The 19,729-nt window shown below is 47.8% G+C and overlaps 1 protein-coding gene across 1 annotated transcript in view; it reads left to right on the top strand.

Moving 5' to 3' along the window:
* The window catches only part of LOC137417949 (uncharacterized), a 78,490-nt gene that overhangs the window by 42,265 nt on the left and 16,496 nt on the right, over positions 1-19,729 (top strand). The window contains exons 5-7 of the mRNA XM_068103896.2: positions 2,210-2,318; positions 2,510-2,640; positions 5,599-5,706. Of these exons, the coding sequence (XP_067959997.2) occupies positions 2,210-2,318; positions 2,510-2,640; positions 5,599-5,706 (348 nt within the window). The remainder of the gene's footprint in view (positions 1-2,209; positions 2,319-2,509; positions 2,641-5,598; positions 5,707-19,729) is intronic.

Below are 19,729 nucleotides of genomic sequence, written 5' to 3'. Positions count from 1 at the left end.
GAGGATTGTTGAGAAAGTAGATGGGAGGGTTGTCCAGTCGGTCTTTTCAGAGAGACATTGTAAGAGTGTGAGATTTGTCAGGATTGAAAGACATGTTCCACTTGTTTGACCAGTCTGTGATTTTGTCCAGGTCTGCAGAGAGTGAGGAGGCTGCAGACTGCCGATCTGAGAGATGAAGAATGGAGCGACAGAGAGTAGAGTCATCAGCAAAGAGAGAGAGAGGATTTTCAAGAGAGTCAGAGAGATCATTGATGAAGACCAGAAAAAGCACAGGGCCCAGAACACTGCCTTGGGGAACTCCAGCCTGAACAGGAAGAGGAGATGAGAGAAACCCATTCAGGGCCACACGTTGACTACGACTAGAGAGGAAGTCCGGAAGCCATGCGTGGACATTTCCATGGATACCATAGGAGGAGAGTTTGGTGCCAGACCGTATCGAAGGCACATGATATGTCAAGGGAGACAGCTCTAATTTCCTGTTTGACATTGAGGACCTCCATCCATTGTTGATCTATTTATCTCCTTATTTCGATTTATCTCCTTATCTCGATTTATCTCCTTATCTCGATCAATTTAACTCCCGATGTGTATCTTCCACCCTAAATCAACAAAGGAAAGGATTTGTTTTTCTAAATATACTTACTAAAAATATATTTCCCCCCCTCAAATGAATTCTGCCCCTTTGCCCTTATACCGCTCCGGTGTCACTGCTTAGAAGGAGCTTTGGCACAGAAGGAAGCCATTAGGCCCATCGCTCCTATGCTATGTTTGTTTGTCCTTTTTAAATGCTGAACGTCAAGCAAGAAAGCAGCACATACCGTTGTTAAAGTCTTTGGTATAACCCAGTTGGGGTTTGAACCCCAACCTCGGAGCGCACGCTCTAATCATTACACCACCGAATCTGTTTGTAATGTTTGCAGATAACTTGGTATGTTATTCGTCCTGCATTCGTCACAGAGATTGAAATGGCGCTTTGTGTGTTTGGTTTGTTTGTGGGCATAATTAACTGTTCAAAGAAAGAAATATTAAAATTTTAGCCTCATTTGGCTGTTTCTGTTTTGCATGGATATGGAAGTTGCATGATTTTTTTGACAGGCAGTAAAATAGAGTACTGAGGGGGAGATATTCCATTTTTGGCCAAGTGGTCTCTTCTTGTCTGCTGTACACACAGATTCTCCTTCTCCTTCGTCTGCTATACACCACAGGTCCAATTCTACTCTAATCTCACTGCTAGGCCATTATGAACCCTTACTAAACTCACATTGCATTATGAACCTTAAGAGAACTACAGACAACCGGATGTAGTTCATCAACTAAACGAGCGTTACTCGGCGTGCTCCGCTCGCCTCACCACATGTCGTTTCAGAGGCGTAGGCATCTTTGACCATGTCTGCTTTCTCAGGGAGTGAGGGATGGTGGGAATGGTGGGTGGGGGGTTGTTAGTGGTGGTGATGGTGGATTGGGGATTGTGGGGGGAAGTGGGGGAATGGTGGAGGGGGGATGGGGTGGATGGTGATGGGGGGATGGTGGGGGGAGAGCGGCCAAAATTGGGTCTTCAGGGACTTTTGGGTCTTTGGGTTTTTTGGGGTCTTCAGGGTCTTTTGGGGCTTCGGGGCCATTTGGGTCTTCAGGGTCTTTGAGGTCTTTGAGGTCTTAAGGGTCTTTTGGTTCCTCTGGGTCTTTGGGGTCTTCAGGGTGTTTTGGGACTTTGGCGTCTTTAAGGTTATTTTGGTTATTCAGGGCCTTTAAGGATCTTTTGGGTCTTCATGGTATTTTGGGTCTTTGCAGTCTTTAAGTGTATTTTGGGTCTTCATGAATCTTGGTGTACTTAAGGGTCTTGGGGGACTTAAAGGGTCATCAAAGATATGAGGGGTCTAAAGGGTCAAAAGGTATATCCAACAGTACGTAATAAGTAATTAAGAGTTCGCGGACTGTGTTTTGGGTGTTAATTTTATTTGAAGAACAAAAAGACGTTTTGGTCACAAATAAACATACAAATAAACATCACCATATACGTTTGCTCTATTATAATAAGATTATCTGAAATGACTTTTGTGAATTTATTTTTCATTGATGAAAAACCGATGATGTAAACTCATTGTAAACTCAACGCAGTGGATTTTTGTGCTTTGTTGAGAGTGTTATTGGAAGTACGTAATATACCCAAATTGTGCAGTTGGTCTTCTTTATAAATGTTTTCTGTGTACAGGAAAAGGTGTGCTATGTGGGAGACTTCTTGGCCCTGAACCGGAGATTGTCGCAGAGTGCTTTGAGGAAGCGGAAGCTGCCGGAAAGCCTTTGGTCTGTGGCTTGTACAGGTGGGTCAAGAAAAAAGATGGTCAAGTTATGGGGAGTTCTGATTGGCTTACATTTAATCATGTAACGGGTTCAAAAAAAATTCAGAATTATTTAACCTGTTGGACATCTCATTTAGCCAAAGCAGTGATTATACACCAGTGAGGATATGGATCCTCCTACTGGCTGTGATTTGCCTTTCCCATATTCACAGGAGGTTTGATCCTTCCTTGCGGTTGTTGCACTCTCGTATCCGAACTCAGCCAGGCCTTGGCCGCCTGTTGCATCTCACCAGCTCCAGTCATGGTCTTTCACCGCCTTGCTCCTCTACAGCATATCCACACGGTGAGTCGGTGCATGTTAGAGGGCACGAAAACGATCAATACACCTTTTATATCCTTCTACTTTACTCTATTTATTCTCTTCTTTTTTTTTTCCTTCATTCCAAGTTTCACTCTTTTTACCTCCACTGTCCTCTTCGCAAGACCATCCTTTCTCCAATTCTATTGCGATTGACTGGTTTCCTCGTCACGTGCACTGATGGCCAGTTTCCGTGACAGGTTTGCTGTTTACAAAGGAGAGATTTGAAAAGGCCGATAAAAGATTGTCCAAAAATAATAAATAAATAAAAAAGACCAAGCTGCACAATGACATGCTACAAATGGGAGCAGCTTTGGCTACCAGCACGTTGGCTTGACATCAGATGCATGCAGTGAGTGTAAGATGTGCAGGGGCACAACACTGAGAAAATGGCGGTGGTTTGGAGGGAGATGGGTGAAGTGGACAGTTGAGAGGGCGACAAGAAAGGCCACCGACTGAACTATGTGGTCCATGTTTGAAGTTTGAAAGTGCTGGCTTAGTCTTGCTGAACCTTTCGCTTGGGGTACGACCCTGACAGAGCAGAGAAACCCAGAAATATGGGTTTATAGGAAATACAGTTACAGGCCAGACAAAAACATCAAATTTTCCACAGAAATTCTTCAGTGTACGCTACTATATCTTCAGCACAAATTTAGTGTACAAATACATGCACAACGATGTATTACAATGCATTCAGAAAGTATTCAGACCCCTTCACTTTTTTCACATTTTGTTATGTTGCAGCCTTATGCTGAAATCGTTTAAATTCATTTTTTCCCTCATCAATCTACACTCAATACCCCATAATAACAAAGAGAAAACAGGATTTTAGAAAGTTTTGCAAATTTATTTAAAAAAACAAACTGAAATATCACATTTACATAAGTATTCAGACCCTTTGCTATGACACTTGAAATTCAGCTCAGGTGCCTCCCATTTCTCTTGATCATCTTTGAGATGTTTCTACACCTTGATTGGAGCCAACCTGTGCTAAATTCAATTGATTGGACATGATTTGGAAAGGCACACACCTGTCTATATAAGGTCTCACAGCTGACAATGCATATCAGAGCAAAAACCAAGCCATGAGGTCAAAGGAACTGCCTGCAGAGCTCAGAAACAGGATTGCGTCGAAGCACAGATCTAGGGAAGCCGACAAAAAAAAATTCTGCTGTATTGAAGGTTCCCAAGAGCACAGTGGCCTCCATAATTCTTAAATGGAAGAAAGCCCACATGAAAGCCCACAGAATCTTGTTTCTCACAGTCTGAGTCCTTTAGGTGCTTTTTTCCAAACTCCAAGCGGGCTTTCATTTGTCTTTCACTGAGGAGAGGTTTCCGTCTGGCCACTCTGCCATAAAGCCCAGATCGGTGGAGTGTTGCAGTGATGGTTGTCCTTCTGGAAGTTTCTCCCATCTCTACACAGGATCTCTGGAGCTCAGCCAGAGTGACCTATGGGTTATTGGTCACCTCTCTTACCAAGGCCCTTCTCCCCCGATTGCTCAGTTTGGCCGGGCGGCCAGCTCTAGGAAGAGTCCAGGTTGTTTCAAACTTCTTCCATTTAAGAATCTTCATCGCTCCGACCGACCTGCGGTAAATATCCCGAGATGACGTTCATCAAGAGCTTTCCAATCATCATTTTCACCATCATCAACCTTTCACTCACTCCAGTCATACTCACCACACTGTCTACAAACTCCTCAGAAAACAGGACACCAACACCATTCACGCCTTCTGGGCACCCTTGCCACACAAACTTGTATTTCTGCCACTGCTTACCCTTCACCATTCTCACACCACTTCCCTTCCATCTCGTCTCCTGCACAGAACATATGTCCACTCTTCTTCTGACCAATACTTCCACCACTTCTCCTGATCTCCCAGTCATTGTCCCTACATTCCATGTCCCAAACCTCAGAAACCGATCTCCACGTCGGGCATCAGACGTTTCGTCATAAATGGAATGATTTCCACCCTTGCTTCGATCCGGTTCCCCGCCTTGATTTTTGACTAGAGGGGGTGAGGACCCCCACGGGGTACTTCGGGCTGTACCCTGCCCATATGTAGTTGTAATTGTCATGGTTCTCTTTTTGAGGCAATGTTTTTATGGCCAGATGCCCTTCCTGACGCCAACCCTTCTAGTCGCCTCTTACGACACGCAGGGATACGGTGCACCTATTCTAAACCGGGGTACACACCTGGATTTTGTGTATGTACATCGGGTTATTTTTATTATTCTGAAAAGCAATTCTCCCTCTTGTTTTTTCAGTATTTCAGTGCCTGTGGCACTTTTTCGCCTACCCCTCTCCCCTCCATTCCCCCAAAATTCCCCAATCAAAAACCTTCCAGAATAAAACAAACACGCAAATGTTTAATGCTTCTCCATCTGTACATTGTGTGCTATTGTCTTCCCCTAATGACTCAGCCAACTGTCCTATGTTTTAATGTGTTTTGCTGTTAAGATCAATGGTGACATGGGTTTGATGTTAGGGTGCCGGAAGTGAGGAAGGCAAGGGGGGAAGTGCCCCTCCACCTCCCCCCCCCCCACCCCCGCCCCATCCCCCCGAATATTAAAAAACGAGTTATGGCAAAGAGGTGAGGCACATGTAGCCAACCCTAACCCCAAAAGGTTTGGCCTAAAAACTGCTCAAAGTTGAAGTCATGACTTTTATTTCTCCGCTGACATTATGATAGCAACTGTTATTCTTTAGCTGTAGTTTTGTATGTTGGTCGTTTTTTTCATATTCCTAATTTTTTTCATTGATTTTTAGTTATGTTCATTATTTGTGTTTGTGCAAATGCTTTGAATATTTAAGTATTTTGCTCCATTTTTTTCCATCCCCTATGACTTGGATATACCTAAACAATCTGGAATTTCTTTGAGGTTCTGTTATAACTGTTGTGAAATACATTCTAACCATAGTTCTGTGTGTTTCTGATTTAAAGGGAGTATTTTCTATGACAGCGTTGTTCACGACCTTGACACACTGTGCTGGTTGGTAGGTGAAACGCAACCCGACATCCTGCATTCCTCTGGAATCACCTTCACTCCAGGTCGGTTTTCAATCGTTTGTCTCTTCTTTAGTGTGCAATAATGTAACAAGGTAAACACTGTGCACCGCATGTGTATCTGTGGGTTCTATTCATGTACCATGCTCTGCAGTTTCTCGGCTTGGTTTACAATTCCGGAAAGGTCGCCACTCCTATACAGGGAGTCAGGGCAGGAATTTGTCATTTGTCCAGGGTGCCGGCGATATCTTCTCTACTCTTCCTGAAGGACACCATGGGATCTTTAACTTCCACCAACTAATGCTACCGTACTGAAAGTCCAGTTTAGTCCATTGATGAATCACCCAACATGTAAAACACCAAGATACCAGTATATAGCTGGGTCGGGATTCAAACCCGGGCTAGACAGCTTAGGTTGTACAGATGAGAAAATTGGGTTCAATGCAAAAGATTTTGTGGTGAAAAGCAGCATGGTGGCAGGGGTGGGATGAGGTGGGCGGGGTAGGGGAGGAGGGGCGTGGTGGTGGCTGGATGAAGTGGTGGGTGATAAAATATGTTAGGAGGAATGCCTGTGTCATTGCTGTGGTGGGGAAGATCATCGCAGACAAAGATGTGAATACAGTGTACAAACTAGAACCACACTCGGTAGAGAGCATACCTCCGCCAGGCTGAACAGTTTCCGTTTTGTATCCCACCGATAGGCCAGATCTGGATTTGGACATGAACCAAAATCTAATCAGCTTTTTGTTGTCGCCTAACCAACACATCCACCTAATTTTGTCATAATCCGACCACAACTTTTGAAATATCATGGTATATATAGTTTTTGGCCCTATCTCTCAATGGTGAAGAATCACTTAAAAATTCTCTGATCTGAATCCAGATCCGGATCTTCACCAAAATCACATTATTTCGGCCTTGTCACATACTCAACCTCTCCACCAAATTTCGGCCAAATCCGTCGACAACCTTTTGAGATATCTTGTTCACAAACAGACAAGTAGGGTTGAAAAACATAACCTCCGGCCACCTTCGGTGGCGGAGTTAACAATGGGCTACTGCTCCTGGGGTTGGGAAGGAACGCAGGTAATGAGTTTCATTGACTGATGGAAGAAAATATAGGAATTTTCCTGAAGCAGAAAACTTGGTTTTTCATACGAGGTGCAGGGTGGGGGCCAAGGGGGAAGGTCACAGATGGAGCGGGAAAATGAGGATAAAAAAGGAGAAAGGGTCAAGAGGATAATGAGAATAATAAGCTGAAGTAACATGAAAGGTAAAGTTTAGTAAAAGAGCAGAAAGAGCAGGTGATCTGATAGAAAAGATCGATTAATTATGTACTAGTATTTTGAGGAACATTTTCCTGATTTATTTTCCACTTTTCTCACTCGATGATTTTGCCCATCATTAAACATTAACATACACTCCATGACCAAAAGTAGATGGATACCCGAACATCACAAATCTCATTCCAAAATCATGGGCATTAATATGGAGTTGGTCCCCCACTTTGCTGCTATAACAGCCTCACTCTTCTGGGAAATCTTTCCACTTAATGTCAGAACATTGCTGTGGGGATTTGCTTCCATTCAGCCACAAGAGCATGAGTGAGGTCGGGCACTGATGTTGGCCGATTAGGCCTGGCTCACAGTCGGTGTTCCAATTCATCCCAAAGGTGTTCGATGGGGTTGAGGTCAGGGCTCTGTGCAGGCCAGTCAAGTTCTTCCACACCGATCTCGACAAACCATTTCTGTACATTCCGACAAACCACAAAACATTTCTGACAAACCTCGCTTTGTGCACGGGGGCATTGTTATGCTGAAACAGGAAAGGGCCTTCCCCAAACTGTTGCCACAAAGTTGGAAGCACACAAGCGTCTAAAATGTTATTGTATGCTGTATCGTTAAGATTTCCCTTCACTGGAACTAAGGGGCCTAGCCCAAACCATGAAAAACAGCCCCAGACCATTATTCCTCCTCCACCAAACTTTACAGTTGGCACTATGCATTCGGGCAGGTACCGTTCTCCTGTCATCCGCCAAACCCAGATTCATCCGTCATTCTGCTAGATGGTGAAGCGTGATTCATCACTCCAGAGAACGCGTTTCCACTGCTCCAGAGGCCAATGCCGGCGAGCTTTACACCACTCCAGCCGACGCTTGGTATTGCGCATGGTGATCGTAGGCTTGTGTGCGGCTGCGGCTGCTCAGCCATGGAAACCCATTTCATAAAGCTCCTGACGAACAGTTGTTGTGCTGAAGTTGCTTCCAGATGCAGTTTGGAACTTGGTAGTGAGTGTTGCAACCGAGGACAGATGATTTTTACACACTTCAACACTTGGTGGTCCCGTTATGTGAGCTTGTGTGGCCTACCACTTCCCGGCTGAGATGTTGTTGCTCCGAGACGTTTCCACTTCACAATAACAGCACTTACAGTTGCCCGGAGCATCTCTAGCAGGGTAGAAATTTGACGAACTGAGTTGTTGGAAAGGTGGCATCCTTTGACGGTGCCACGTTGAAAGTCACTGAGCTCTTCAGTATGACCCATTCTACTGCCAATGTTTGTCGATGGAGATTGCATGCCTGTGTGCTTGATTATATATATATATATATACCTGTCAGCAATGGATGTGGCTGAAATAGCCAAATCCACTAATTAGAAGGGGTGTCCACATACTTTTGGTCATGTAGTGTATCATTCACTTAGGGGATAAGGGGAATTGTATACGTGTTTGCACATATATGACTGTAAATTGCCTAATCTGTAAATACATGCCTTATCTAAGTAAAGCCTTGTTTAATACGAATTTAATAAGAATTGTCCTGACTTGTCCTGTCCATTTTGATGGTGGCATAAGGTGGATTAACCAGCTTAATTGAGTTCAAGATTGCAGAACAAATTATGCAACATTGGTTCTGCTCAGCCAACTAATTAAGATCTGTTGCTTAACTGCTGGCACGATACTCGCTTGTACTCGGGCAACCTTGTATGGTGACGCGACTCTGGGCATGGGATCCCACAGGAAGTTCTGGGGCAATTGGCTATCATGGTCTTTCGAGACATGCTAACTGGCCTATTTGGAGTTAACCAGAGGTGATGCCTTTCACTCTGTTGTCAGGAGTGGGATCATCCCACTCCTAGTGTGATGTCCATCCAATCCCACTCATAGTGTGACGGAAGTCGCCCCCGGATAACTCCAAAACATCCCGCGCCATTTGATCCGAAAGCAAAAACCGGTTGGTGTAAACTTTAAGAATGAGGATAGTGTGGATCACAAATAACTCACAACATGTCTATAACATTGAACCCGGAGGACACACAAATCAACCAACCACAGAGACACCCCATCATGCAATCTTCACTTAGACAGACTCGTTTCACCCACATTCCAACCCCACCCACAACAGTCTGACATGAACAGATCGCCTCACCAAGGATGACTAACCCAGATGTACAATACATGTCCAAGAACTTGCCAAGTTTTAATGCACATACATATTTTACCAGATGATGCTGGAAACAGATACAGAGGGAGCAGACAATCAATCAAGGATGATTGGACTAAAAAACCAGGAGAAAAGTAAAAAAGAAAATAGTTTTCCACTCCAAACATCGGTATGTTGGAGCGGAAGAGGATTAACACCTGACAGATAAAAGTTGGTCCACACCTCGATTATTCACTTGGCTTTGAAGACGTTTGTGGGTCAAGAACAAAACTTCACCTGAGACTTGATCGGCTCTCGCCGGTTTGTATCAAAACAGGTGCGAGTTTGGTTGACTTTTGTAATTGTGGTTAGAGAGAGAGAGACAGAGAGAGAGACATCTCCCATATACATATATATATACATATATATATACATATATATATATACATATTGTTACGGTCCGCGGTTAAGGATGGTATGTTTGCCGAGCGGAGGCTCCGCAACCGAACAGTTGTTCCCCGATTCACCCAAACGTTGGCCGTATTGCGCCACAGATATTCAATGGGGAAAAGACTAAGACAACGAATGCAAAGAGGAAGAAGAAGAAGACGTACAGAAGAGTAACGGGGTTTATTATTTACACACATATAAGCAAAAAGAGCAGTCACGATTATTTACAGGTGACATGAAAACGCAGGCGACACAGTGAAAATTACTAGCTTATACTGACTTAATTACTACCCAGGACAGCACGAACAGAACAAACTCACGTACGCAAATGGATGGAAGGGTAGGAATCGTTTGGAGGGATGAGCAGGTGGGATCACAGGGCACAGCGAGCAGGTCCACTCCGGGCGGGAAGCGAGGAGCCGGCAGCTCCTTGTATTCGGCTTTACAGCGCACGCCGGCAGGGTCACTCGGCTGGTTGAAACGGGGCTGGTTGAAGCGGCTCTTTGTCAAAGGCTTTGCGTATCTCTCACGCAACTCCGATGCCACTCTGAACTCTCTCCCGGTGGACTGCCAACCCTCTTACGCACCTGGACTCATCTGCCGTATCTCTCGTGTAGCTTGTCCCAGCGATCGTCGCACCCTTCTCGCCAAACCTTCAGCGCAGGTGTGACACGCCCCCCTCGGTTTCGGTACCGCCCTCCCCCCGTGCTCTGTTTCGTGACCTTGTATGGTAATCCCACGGGCTTGTCTCCTTATTTGGGCATGGCGCCGACGGCACGCCCCTCGTGGCGAGCCACGGGCTTGTTTCCTTATTTGGGCATGGGGCTGAACAGCCCCGCCCTTCGTGGTGCGCCCTGGGCTTGCCTCTCCCTGGCGACCCCGCCCCTCCTGTTCAAACAGAGCACGGAGCACATATTCACTATAGCAGCGAAATGAGAGGGCGTGCACCCCACGCTTGTGAACTGCTTTACCCGCAGATGGAGAGTTTGGCTGGGAAATGGAAGTATTGAAGGGGAGCTATTCTTAATTGATTCGGTGCAATGGAGTATTATTCTAATGGAAGACAAGGCCTTACTCTAAAACACATAATAACATATAAGCTACTGAACAAGGGTTTTATCGTGTCCTTCAATGTGGTATTTCATGGAATAACTACCGGGACGCCCTCTTTACCTTTACACAACTCTGGAGGCAGGAGGGGCCATATCCAACCAATGTTACACAACAATTTACCACTACAATACACACAATCAAAAAAATACAATCCTCATATCCGCAACACTGCACCCTCCTCCTCTTAGGCACGTCCCGGGCCTATAACTTTATTTAGTGTGACACGTAGGTGTAGTTCCCTCTACTTTTAACCTGACCCTGAGTGCGACAGTTTTAAAACATAAATAAATATGTCCCGCTGCTCCATTGCACCCTGCCTAACAGACTCACGCCCACAGCTAACCGAATTGCGGAATGGTCTTCAAACTATACATTGACGGTGGGGAGCATTATTTACAATTGACACTACTTTTATTTACAAGACTAACCCAGGACCTGTGATTGTTCTTTCTGGGGGGGGAGACAGTCTGCTCTGCATCAATGCACCATGAAAGCACCCAAAACGCACCAAAACACCCTCAAGCACCAATCGGTGCAGTCACCACAGTTCATCAGTGTTCAATCAATAATCAAAATAAACCAACAACCCCTAACCCTGCAGGTGATCTCTTGATCTTCGGCTCCCCCTGCTGGTTATTATTATTTTCTTCCAGATGTTGTCTTTTTCCTTTGCTGGCAGCCTATTTGTATTAAAACTTGCACCCAACGTGTCCCTTTCATTTATTTTATTTATGGCCCACAGGGCCGACTAGTGTGGTTCACCTGTGGGGCATCGGTGCCCTGTGGCCATGGTCCGCCAGCAAGATTTCGGGCCCTCATGGCCGGTTCCAGCAGAGGGGCCATGCCCCAACCCATGGGGTCCATAAGTGGTGCTCGGCCACTGACATGTGGTCCATAATGTGGTGCATCGATGCAGACAGCTGGTTCTGGGAGTTCCGGGTGCACAATGGAGGACTCACGCATGCTCCCCTCGGCGCCCAATGGCGCACAGGTCATGTGGGAGACATAAGGGGGAAGACAGATGAGCGAGGGGTAAGGTCACAAGGGTACACTTTTTTCACAGCTAGTTCGGTTGCGAGAGTACGCTGGCGTTGCATATTCGCCGCTTCTCCGACTGGATGGATGAACAGGGTCTGCTTCTACTTTTCTGACCTGACATCTCACACCTGTCCTGCCTTTTCACACCCGCACGTGCCGCGTGTTCTCCGGCTGGATAACGGAATCTGCTTTTGATGGTACGGAATACGGAATCGAAAGGCCCGCTCCCGTTGTTTGTGGCCGTGGCCTTGTTTGCCGGTGGCCTTGTGGTCTTGGTGGCCTTGTGGCCTTGTTTGCCGCTGTGGTCTTGATTAGCGGCTGCAGTCGTTTGCCGCTGCGTTTGCCGCTGCGTTTGCCGCTGCGTTTGCCGCTTTGCCTCCTCGACCTTGGCCTCGTACTCGTCCCTTCGCTCCTGCCTGGCATGGCTCTGAAGTACTCCGCCGCAAGGCTTCTTCTGCTCAATACCCGCTCCACCCCATCATGCATCTCTGCCATCAAATCAAATGGACTCCTCCGACGACCCAGGTACATTCACCGTGGCTCCGGTCGCAAGTTTGTTTATTTGCAATCAGGTCACTCCATCCCCGTCCTCTGGTCGGCTCAGCGCACTCTCACTCTTCGTCCCAGCGCACCTGGTCACAGCAACCCACACGATCGCACCTCCTGCCTACGAACCCTGGCTAAATCACCTGAATTCATCCCTGCTGTTCAAAACAACATCAAGCTCACCCTGTTCAACACCCGGTCCCTCAACAATAAATGCCTCATCCTGAACGAATACATCCTGGATAACAAACTGGACTTTCTCTGTCTCACCGAAACCTGGCAACAACCTCTGGACTACTACACACTCAACCTCACCACACCCAATGGATATTCCTACGTCAATAAACCACGCTCGGAGGGCCGAGGTGGTGGAATTGCCGTTATCCACCGTCAAGACATCAAGACCAACCTCATCTCCATCTCATCTGCTCCATCATTTGAACACCTGGCTTTAAAACTCTCTGGTCACACGCAGTCAGTCATGGCTGTCGTCTACCGCCCTCCCAAACCACACCCATCATTCCTGTCTGACTTCTCCTACTTTCTGACCCAGCTATGTTCCCTCTCCCCCTCAATCCTCCTCCTTGGTGATTTCAATATCCACATGGACTCCACTGACTCCACAATAACCACTGACTTCACTGATTTACTCACCTGCTTTAACCTCACTCAACATGTCGACTTTCCTACCCATATCCGTGGTCACATTTTGGACCTTGTCTGCTCCACTGGATTAAATTTGCACCATCTCTATGGCTCCGACCTCACCCTCTCTGACCACTTAGCCATCACTCTGACCATCAACATCCCCGCCCCAACACCAAGGCATTATCGCACAATCAACTTCCGTAAGCTAAACGCTCTTTCACCTACCTCATTCTCATCCACCCTCTCTGAAAAAATGTCCACTTCTCCCTTCATTGACCTCCACACCCCTTCCGACCTCACTGACTACTACAACCACACTCTCTCCTCCTGCCTTGACCAGCTTGCGCCTGTAAAAACCAAAACAGTTTCTTTCACCCATTCTGCTCCCTGGTTTACCCCTGAACTCCACCTGATGAAAACTCGTGCTCGCCAACTTGAAAGACTCCGCAATAAAACGGGTCTCACAGTTCACTCCCAAGCCTACAAGGACCACATACAACACTACAAAGATGCCCTCTCCCGCGCCCGCTCTGCCTACTACTCTCAAATTATCCACTCTGGCTCCGGAAACCCAAAAGCACTCTTCTCGACAATAAACAAACTCCTCCGCCCCCTGAACACCACCACCCAGTCATTCACAGTAGACAACTGCATCTCCTTCCTCTCTTTCTTCCAACGCAAAATTGACAACATCTACAACAGCTTGACCACCGCCGCACCCGCTCCCCCTCCAACCACCTGCCCCCCCTTGTCCTGCCATCCCCTGTCTCGGTTCTCCCCAATCTCTCCTACTGACCTCTCTGAACTCCTCATAGGAATGAAAACTGCCACCTGCACTCTTGACCCCATCCCCTCCAGCTTTGTCAAAGCCTCCCTCCCTGCTCTCTCTCCACTTATCATTGCAACAATAAACTCCTCCCTGTCTACAGGCATCGTCCCACCTTCCCTCAAAATTGCTGCTGTTACCCCCATTCTAAAAAAACCTGGTCTAAACCCTGACACCCTAAACAACTTCAGACCCATCTCCAACCTACCCTTTCTGTCAAAAGTTTTGGAACGCGCTGTAGCCACTCAACTCAAACATCATCTCTCTGCCAATAACCTGTATGAAACATTCCAATCCGGATTCCGCTCCAACCACAGTACTGAAACTGCTCTCCTCAAAATCACCAACGACCTTCTCCTCTCCTCTGACGCTGGCAACCTCAACATTCTCGTCCTCCTCGACCTCAGCGCTGCCTTTGACACCATCGATCACACTATCCTCCTCACCCGACTTGAATCCACCTTTAACGTCACCGGCACTGCCCTCTCTTGGATTAAATCATACCTCTCTGACAGATGCCAGTTCATCTCCATCAATAACTGCAAATCCCCCACTGCTCCCCTCCCCCAAGGTGTCCCCCAAGGTTCAGTTCTTGGCCCCCTCCTCTTCATCCTTTACCTGTCCCCGCTCGGTCACTTAATCCGCCGTCATGGTCTCCAATTCCACTGCTTCGCCGATGACATCCAGCTTTTCATCTCCACCAAGTCCGTCTCCACCGACACCCACTCTATCCTGACAAACTGCATCACTGAAATAAAATCCTGGCTTCAAATCAACTTCCTCAAGCTTAACTGTGATAAATCTGAAATAATCATCATTGGCCCAAAAACGCTCACAAAATCCACCCATAACTTTGCCCTCAACATCGACGGTATCCCAGTATCCACCTCCCCTCACATCCGGAATCTTGGCGTCATCTTTGACCAAACCCTTTCCTTCGACAAATACACTAAACAGATCACAAAGTCAGCCTTCTTTCACCTGAAAAACATTGCCCGTCTCCGCTCATCCCTCTCCTCCACGGCTGCAGAAACCCTCATCCACGCCTTCATCACCTCCCGTCTGGACTACTGCAATAGCCTCCTCTATGGTTCACCCTCAAAAATCACCAATAAACTCCAATACATTCAGAACTCCGCTGCCCGTCTACTCACTCATTCCCGGACCCGTGACCACATCACCCCCGTCCTTTACAAGCTTCACTGGCTCCCCATCCCCCAGAGAATCCAGTACAAAATCCTCCTCTTGACATACAAAGCCCTCCATAACCTGGCCCCATCCTACCTGGCTGACCTCCTCTCCAGACACACTCCCACCCGCAACCTCCGCTCTGCTGGTACCAACCTCCTGACCCCCTCCATCCGGACCAAATTCAGATCCTGGGGGGACAGGGCCTTCTCCATCGCTGCTCCCACCCTCTGGAACTCACTACCTCACACCATCAGAGACTCCTCCTCACTCACCACATTCAAAACATCACTAAAGACCCACCTGTTCAACGCTGCATTCAACATTCAACCCACAGCATTTAACCCCTGACTATCTCTTCTCCTTCTCCCTCCTTTTGCTTTAAATATTTCCCTATTGATTCTTGTCTTTTTGCAATTGTTGTTTTCATGTATTGTTATGCATTATGTTTTCCACTCTGTCAAAGCGCCTTTGGGCTTCTGGAAAAGCGCTATACAAAATAAATGAATTATTATTATTATTATTACACATCAACAAAGGCAATGCAAGGCGAAATGCGTACGGAGAGCGAAGTGAGAAAGTTCGTCCCTACCGTACGTCACCCCCCCTGTCACCTACACTACCCTTGCCCTTACCCCATATTTACAAAAATCTACACATTTACCAATCCGTCGCTATCGTCACGTCTTCCCATATTTCCCTTATACCAAATTCGTCTCCACAATCCGTCTATCCAAAATTTGCCATCACCCAATTCATCATCAATCCTCATAAGGAGGAAGAGATGGAACATCAAAGCACAATGTCACACCCACGTCATGATGCGTCTCACATTCCAAACATTTGCATCATAAAAATAATAAAACATGGCATGGTGTGGAGTTACATCACCTCAGGTGAGTGGATGCAGATGGTGCGAGGAGATCTTCATCCTAACTACTTTCTAAATGACATTAACACACGTTACACTACCCGGGGTCTTTACCTGCCAATCCATTGGCCAACTTACACTATGGGTTCTAAAAACCAATTCCCATTGACCAAACTGTGGTGCTTCTCAATTTGGGGTCTCACTCCCCCGATTCATCTCCCGGTGCCCTTGCACAATTTCTGGGCTGTGACGTGTAGCTCTCCCAGCAGGTCTACCCACCTGCACACCTCCACCACTGCAGTTGCCACCCGAGCTTACCTAGCTCCTCACCCTAACCTAACTAACTGGGGAAGGCCCCTCCTGGCTCTGTCACCCCTTGGTGCCCTCTGGCACTGGGCTACCCGGGTCCGTCCTCCGGATCCTCGGGCCCCATCCACAACAACTCTACCGGCTCCCAGAGCCCACCTGCGGCCTCACCTGGCCGACATCCTCACAGTGGTGGAGTGCCCAAACCAACTACACACACTAACAGGCTATACGCCCAGCCATTTCCACAACACTAATGCACCCATCCAAACATCATTCTTCCACCCGCACCACAGATGCCAATATCCAACCACAATTTACCTGTACCCTCTACCTAACACTTACACTACCCGCCCCGGGTATTCGTGATGGGGGTCCACTCTTCCCCCATTCACACCTTCGCACCATCCACTCCACTCCATAGTTTCCACCACACTCACTCCACGACCATCCATTCCAATACTCCATATCTTCCACACTCCATGTATTCCACACTCCATGTATTCCATACAACCATTCTCCATACACCTGTTGGTGCACACCTGTGCACTCACACCTGGTGCCACCTGCACCCTCCTTCCTTCCTGGACCATTTGGTCAACACAACACCCATCACCTTCACACACTCATACACTGCTCCACACACCTGTTCAGTTGCACACCTGTTCCTCACACTCATTTACTCATACCCTGCTCAATACACTGGAATACACCTCCAACACTCACACGGCATCATCTCATCTAACTACTCCCCTCTGAAACTTGCGCTTCCCTGTCGCCCCTTTAAACTATTGCGCTCCCACGTCATTATCATCCACACTAATCTACCTACGTCCCCACTACAGGTATCCTTGTTACTAACTAATCTTAACGCTACCTAAGGTCATCTCTCTAGGTCCCTACACTGTATCCAAATCCTCCCTGGCTAGTTTTCACTGCCATAAACCCCATAAGCTAGTGCTCCTTTGCCCCCCGGTTTGTGAGGGATGACAGAGTTGCCATCCCACCACATCGTGGACGCTCCACTACAAATTTTTCTCGTCCAAATCCAACAAATCAAAAATTTGCCAATCATCTGCCAATCACTGTACCATTACCAATCATCACTCTGCCAATCCTTTGCCAATCATCAAATTTTGTTTTTCTAATTTCGGGTCCAGACCACTATCCTCATCATTACAGTCTACTTACTAATGCCTCTCGGTGCGCCAATTCACTTCTAAAGCTCGGCTTCGTAAAGCCGAGCGATGAACGTGGGTTGTTTGGTGCCGGCGGCTGGATGCGTCCGGCACTCGGTGCAGGGACGGAGGTTTACCCGGGCCGAGATCCCACGCACCACCTCGGCACGGAGCCACCCCATGGCCCGATCTCGACCTGCCGGAACACCTCAACAAAAAGGGGTCGCCATGACGACCCTTCCTATCGGGCTGCCCGCTCCGCCTAGTGGAGCACGGACGCGGCCGCTCAAAGCGAGGCCCAGCGTGGTTCACGTACGGCGGTCCTTTCGAACCCGCCGTGGTTCGGATCCCCGCTGGTCCTCGCGGCACGCGAAGCTGCCCGACGCGCACCGAGGGCCCGATTCGGCTAAATGTCGTTCTAACCGCTAACCCGGTTACCGTCGATGCCTCACCTGCATGCTTACACGCATACGCTACCCCTTTCACCCTCACTGAGCTCGATGCTCCAACGCCGCCCGTACACACCGCATACTTCGTCATTGCATTCGTTCTTTCGCTCACAGACTTGGTCACACACCTGACCACCGAACACCTTGGCACACATTCGTCGTTCGCACACCTCACCAACACACCTCTTCGCGCCCCCTCCTCGGTCACCTCCTCTGTGACAATCACAGGTGTGCTCTCACTCGCACACCCAACCACGTGCCTCACTACCAACTCAAGTGTGCATTCCCACACACGCTCTACCATTCCAGGTGTGCATCCTTCCATTCCAGGTGTACATCCTCTCTCACCTGTCACAACCAACTCACGCTCCGTGTCACTCTCACTACTTTCACCACCACTCTTGACAGCGCACTCACCCTTACTCTCGACAGCGCACTCTTTCCTCACGCACTTGTCCGTTACACACCTTTCTCGCGCACCCTCTTGCGCACACTCTCCCGTTACATCCTCTGTAACACTCACCACAGGCGTGCATTCTCCCTTACTCTTGACAGCGCACTCTTTCCCCATGCACCTGTCCGATACACACCTTTCTCGCGCACTCTCTTGCGCACACTCTCCCGTTACTTCCTCCGTAACACTCACCACAGGCGTGCATTCTCCCTTACTCTTGACAGCGCACTCTTTCCCCATGCACCCGTCCGTTACACACCTTTATTGCGCACTCTCTTGCGCACACTCTCCCATTACTTCCTCCGTAACACTCACCACCGGCGTACATTCTCTCGTTACATCCTCTGTAACACTCCTCACTACGCGCTTCCATGTGCTCCCTCGCACACGCGCTTCGACCAACTCACTCTCGACAGCACACTCACTCCTCGGCGCGCACTTTTTCCTCACACACCCCAGAGTCGGACATTCTCGCACACCTCCTCCTTCGCACACCGTACCTGTCGCACACTTCACCAACGGCCTCTCACGAACACCCGGATCCAAATCAACCCCCAAGCCGACTGAAGCTCCCCTCACATCATATACATTTCCTCGTATATCGCCACTCACCTTGGCACCTCGTCTCCGCACCTCCTTCGCCACCTGCAAACTCTTTATTTGTTTAGTGAGCACAACATTATTAGTTGAGCACCGACCTTGTACATATTCCATCACCTCCTCCTGTATTTCTCTCTTAGTTTCTGTCCATCTCTTCTTAATTTCACTCACCTCTTCTTCCACTTCCTCTAATTTTTGCTTCACCTCTTTTATTTCCTGGTGCGTCTCCTCAAGTTCGTCCTCTAAGGCTATTTTGACCGTCTCTATGTGCGTCCTCACCTCTCGGTCCTTTGTCTCCATTATCTCTGTCACCTCGTCCAACCTCATTGTCAGTCCCTCACGTACCATCTGACATTGCCTCTGTGTCGCTATTAAGTCATTTTTAATTTCTTTTTGTGTCGCTTTCAACCCTCCTAGTACTGCAGTGTTCCTTTGAACCTGCTCCGTTAGTTCTTTTTGTCCCTCCGTCAGCTGTTCCACCTCCTCCGTCAGGTCCTCTATTCCCCCCTGTAACCTCGCCGTATTATTCCTCACCTCTTTCTCTATACGCTTTTCACCTCGCTTTACCTCCTCGCGTACCCCCGAGACCTCCTCACTTACACCTCGTCGTATCTCCTCTTTCATCTCCTCCCTCTCTTTTGTAGATGCCGCCCTCATCTGTCCCAATTCATCCCTCTGAGCATCCAATTTGGTTTCTACCCCGATTTTCACCTCCTCTATCTGCTCTCCCATTTGTTTAATTTCTCGGGCGGATTGCTCCCCTACCTCCCGCAATTTGTCTTCCATCCTATTTTCTTACCCCATTAACCCATTTTTCACCTCTTTTATCCCGTTGTCTAACCCCTCAAATTTGTTGTCTAACTTCCCAAATTTCTTGTCTAATCCCTTAAAATTATTGTCTAACCCCTCACCGGTACCCCTCGCTTCGTCCCTCATTACCTCCAATTGCTCACCCTGAGCATCCATTCGGTTCCCCAATT

The sequence above is a fragment of the Myxine glutinosa genome, chromosome 6 (assembly GCF_964187855.1).
Source record: "Myxine glutinosa chromosome 6, kmMyxGlut1.1, whole genome shotgun sequence".
Lineage (NCBI taxonomy): Eukaryota > Metazoa > Chordata > Myxini > Myxiniformes > Myxinidae > Myxine > Myxine glutinosa.
The sequence above is the reverse complement of the archived record's forward strand: the minus strand, read 5'-3'. Positions and strand labels throughout refer to the sequence as shown.